The sequence below is a fragment of the Carassius carassius genome, chromosome 12 (assembly GCF_963082965.1).
Source record: "Carassius carassius chromosome 12, fCarCar2.1, whole genome shotgun sequence".
Taxonomy (NCBI): Eukaryota; Metazoa; Chordata; class Actinopteri; order Cypriniformes; family Cyprinidae; genus Carassius; species Carassius carassius.
The window spans coordinates 674201-679200 of NC_081766.1; the positions used below are offsets into that span (position 1 = coordinate 674201).

At 38.2% G+C, this 5000-nt stretch overlaps 1 protein-coding gene across 2 annotated transcripts in view; it reads right to left on the reverse strand.

Annotated features, from left to right (window-relative positions):
- The window catches only part of LOC132154396 (receptor-type tyrosine-protein phosphatase mu-like), a 186365-nt gene that overhangs the window by 74355 nt on the left and 107010 nt on the right, over positions 1-5000 (reverse strand). For both annotated transcript variants that reach the window (XM_059562927.1, XM_059562926.1), the window contains exon 11: positions 4943-5000. This exon is cut by the window's right edge and continues 45 nt beyond it. In XM_059562927.1, the coding sequence (XP_059418910.1) occupies positions 4943-5000 (58 nt within the window). The remainder of the gene's footprint in view (positions 1-4942) is intronic.

Here is a 5000-nt window from a genome sequence, read left to right on the forward strand (position 1 = left end):
TCGTACCGCCCGGGTTCCAAGAACATCAAACCCGATTCTTTGTCGCGCATTTTTGACCGTTCCGAACGCCCGTCTACTCCTAAGTGTATTTTACCTGACACAATAGTGGTCTCCACACTCACATGGGAGGTCGAATCGAAGGTCAAGATGGCCTTAGAAGGGGTAACGCCTCCGCCCGGGTGCCCACAGAATCGATTATTTGTGCCGGAGGGATTACGGTCCAACGTCATTCAGTGGGGGCATTGCTTTAATGTGGCTTGTCATCCAGGAGTTAACCGTACTAAATTTTTGGTCAAGCAACGATTCTGGTGGCCACTTATGGCTCGCGACATTCACAGTTTTGTTTTGGCTTGCTCGGTTTGCGCCACTGGTAAGACTTCCAATCGACCCCCTTATGGGTTACTTCAACCGCTGCTGGTCCCATATCGCACTAGATTTTATTACCACCCTCCCGCCCTCTGGCGCAATATGGCTGCTGTCCCATCATCCAGGTGGATGCTGCACACTGGTGGTGGATGAGGAGATACCCCCCTGTCTATGTAAAGTGCTTTGAGTGCCTAGAAAAGCGCTATATAAATGTAATGAATTATTATTATTATTATTATGAACATTCGAACGTGACAATCAGAGCTTTGCAAAGTAAATGTATTTGAGTAGCTGATGCAGAACTTGGATATTTTGCTTGAACTTTGTGTAAATGTATAAGGGACAAGCTCATTCCTCAGATACTGTGATGGTTTCTGTTTCTCCAGATGTTTTTTTTAATGATTGCTCATCACATTTTTACTTTTTTAAAATGTCTAAAAAAAATCATTTCATTTCACGAGTTCATAAAATGAGAAAAATGCATCAAAACTTTTGCTGTTTCGATGTGTGTCGCACCACAGGACACATTCAGAAAGGAAACGTGTAAATATTTTGCATTAACGAGGAGGTTAATTTCCTGCGGTGTGACTGTTTGTGATTTTCATTGTTTATTCATGATTTCTGTAGCCCGAGCTTTAGCGTGAGTATCACACACACTTTCTTCTCTCTGTCTCTGCTTCATCTGTAATCAGCACAGAGCTCCAGTGAGGCCCTGATTTGCCCTTTGACCTCTAAACTATGACCTAAGCATGCCATCAGCTGTTAATTAACTTCCCCTCTCACCTGCACTATCTCTCATTGGCTTAAATAATTTATCACATGATATTTCATCTCCAAACTGAAGGACTGGCAGAGATCGTCTTTACCCAGAATGCCGTGGGCTACTGATATATTACCATGCAACACAGCAGCTCATTCAGATAAGCTCATAAAATTCATCCTGTATTAATAATTTCCTATGAAAATGATTTTCAAACTAAATGTGTAATTGATGCATATTCTATGTGCATATATACAGTACAGACCAAAAGTTTGGACACACCTTCTCATTCAAAGAGTTTTCTTTATTTTCATGACTATGAAAATTGTAGAGTCACACTGAAGGCATCAAGGGCTATTTGAGCAAGAAGGAGAGTGATGGGGTGCTGCGCCAGATGACCTGGCCTCCACAGTCACCGGACCTGAACCCAATCCAGATGGTTTAGGGGTAAGCTGGACCGCAGACAGAAGGCAAAAGGGCCAACAAGTGCTAAGCATCTCTCGGGGAACTCCTTCAAGACTGTTGGAAGACCATTTCAGGTGACTACCTCTTGAAGCTCATCAAGAGAAAGCCAAGAGTGTGCAAAGCAGTAATCAAAGCAAAAGGTGGCTACTTTGAAGAACCTACAATATGACATATTTTCAGTTGTTTCACACTTTTTTGTTATGTATATAATTCCATATATAATTCCACATGTGATAATTCATAGTTTTGATGCCTTCAGTGTGAATCTACAATTTTCATAGTCATGAAAATAAAGAAAACTCTTTGAATGAGAAGGTGTGTCCAAACTTTTGGTCTGTACTGTATATATATATATACACAATACAAATGTATATAATATATAATATACAAAAATAAAAACGCATAAATATAATATATATATGACTGATAATAAAGGAGCTGTTGCTTTATTAAACAAGTATTCTATTACTGTATTAAAAGCTCACTGTGTTATATGTAGAGTGTTTTAAGAGAGAGATGGACAGAGTGTGATTACCTGCATCTGATACAGCATTCATTCTTCAGCTCAATCTCATATTCACAATAAAACATTAGTCTGTATATCCGCTGAGGAAAGCGATATCTTTGTCATACTATCTTTTAATCTGTTAAGGCTGATTTCTGATGACAGCGCTGATCAGTGCATCTATTAACTGCGTCTTACAAGCTGTAAAATTAATTTCCTTGTTTACACCCTGTTTCAGTCTCTTTCAATATAAAAGTCTTTACTGCGAACTCACTCTTTCTGCCATCTAATGGAGTAATAATGTCACTTAAATGCCCTTCACGAACAAACACTGTTTCACAATACTAAATAGTACTATTATATATATAAAATATTATTTATTGAATAATAATATTTAATAAACAACAACAACAGCCATCATAGAAGTTGCAAGTCAATTCAGTCACAAATGCAGCACTCTGATATAAAACATTAAAGTTACATAAAATATAACGTGATGAGATTTTGTCCTCAGCCAAATCTGTGTGCTCCGGAACAAATAATAGATTACTCAGAGCAAAGACCTTCTGCTAGAATTACCCAAAATGAAATATATCTCATGTTTGCCCCATTACTGCCATGACACTCGCTGTGAGAAATACAGCAAGCGGAGTGATACAAACGGTGAAACGGTTGGAGTGCTGTCACACTGCTGGAAAAGGCTCTCAGCCAATCAGATTCAAGAACCAGAAAGAACTGTTGTATATGTATATATTTGTATTATCTATTCTGTGGTGTGACATGCTAGTCTATCTTACATAGATGTTATATTGTATATGTATATATTTGTATATAATGTATATTTTTATATTGTTTTCACATTATATTATATATATATATATGTGTGTGTGTGTGTGTGTGTTTTGTGTTCCATCTCGCTGAATATGGTGATTATGGTCATATTATTGCCATACTGAAGCAACAGTAAAGATTTAACACTCCAGAAAACAGTTTTCCAGCAGCTTGTTTTTGTGAGTGTGTGAGTGTGAGTGTGTGAGTGTGTGTGTGAGTGAGTGTGTGAGTGTGTGAGTGTGTGTGTGAGTGTGTGTGAGTGTTTGTGAGTCTCTGTGTGTGTGTGTGTGTGCGTGTGTGTGTGTGTTTGTGAGTTTGTGTGTATCTGTGTGTGTGTATCTGTGTGTGTGTGTGTGTGTGTGTGTATCTGTGTGTGTGTAATAAAGACCAGCAACTTGTCTCATTAAAACTCTGAGAAACACAATCACAGACAGAGAGATTAGACGCAGATCACAATAATCAAATCTCACTTCTCCTATTTTCGTATCTCTTTGGGAATGTTGACGAGGTAAAAACATGATTTGATCAGATCAGATCAGATTAAATGATAGAGCTGGCGGTGTAATCTTGCAGAGATTACTGCGGTAAACACCACTGTAATTTACTGTTGTTATTTGCGCGGCGTACAGTCGTGCATTGGTCCTGGGATATCCAATATTAAAGCAGCACTATAATATAATATTCTTTTGCTGAAGATGTTACAGCTTTATCCGCTTCTTATTAAACTCACTGAACATGCAGCAGTAAATAATGATGTTTGTCTGAGACACACGGAGGCACAAACACTACAGGAACACACAGACTAAAATAAACAGCCTAAAAAAACATGTCCAGCTCACATTCCATCATACAAATAATTCATAACACTTTACAATAAGGTTTCATTGGTTAACATCAATTAAGCACATTAGTTAACATGAGCTAAGATTGAACAATACTTCAGGAGCATTTGTTACCCTTAGTTAATCTCAACATTTACTCCTACATTTGTAAAATCGAAAATCAACTTTTAACAATAATAAGGTTTATGAGGGGGTCAAAACAGCACAGAAAATAACCTATTACTTCTGAATTATGTTTTTTTTTAATGTAAAAATCTTGATAACGTTATAAGTGAACCTTATAAGGAAAAGGCAGTTCATGACTACTTTCTTTTTTAAAATATGCATAAATTCACTCAAACGGCTGCATTAATGTTTCTGTATTTCAGTAATGAAATACATGGATGATGTAAATGATAGGATATATTTTCACAATATATTTTCGGTAGTTGGCACTGCTGGATATTACTCTTTGGACACTTTAACATTTTTGTCTTAAAACACTTGCATCTCATTTCATATCTCGTTTTCATTGATTTTATTGACCATGCCAGTCATTTTAATGTTTACCATTGACAGGCAGACCAGTCGAAAAATTAGATTTTTTTACTTTTTGTAACAAAAAGAGTGGTTAACAATGGAGTGCTGCAAATATCTACATCAAATATCATGGTTACAGCCCTGTTTAAATGAGCTAAACGTCATGAAAATGATGCCAAAAAAAAATCTGACTGCAGATATATAATGTCATATTTTCTTATTGATTTGGGCTGAAATATGAGCTGGACATGTTCCCAGTGGGATGACCTGAGTGACGTGCAGCGTTTACTAATGAGAGTCGCTGACTGTGTTTGTGGTGTCGGTTGCGAGCACAGGGACAGTCAGGGGCCGCGGTGACACAGTCAGAAACACATGAAAGAGGTTCAGGGACAAGGCTCTGAAGACTCACACACACTTTGTTCTCTGCTTCAAAGAGCGACGCTCACTCGGAAGAATCCACAAACAATACAGGAGGAAAAAATGATAAAAAAAAGCCAGCTGAAACAGACTTTGGAGCTGTGAGCTAACTGGAGTCTAAATGCTGTCACTCGTGCTTGTGTTTGCTTCCGTTTGCATTCACATGCTATCAGGATGTGCACAGAGAATCACGAGATCCACTGCTATTGAGAACAGAAGAGCTGAGAGTAATCATACCTGACAGGAGCGCCTCGGCTCTGAGCCGGTTTCAGCACCACCGTCACCGTGCTGTCCG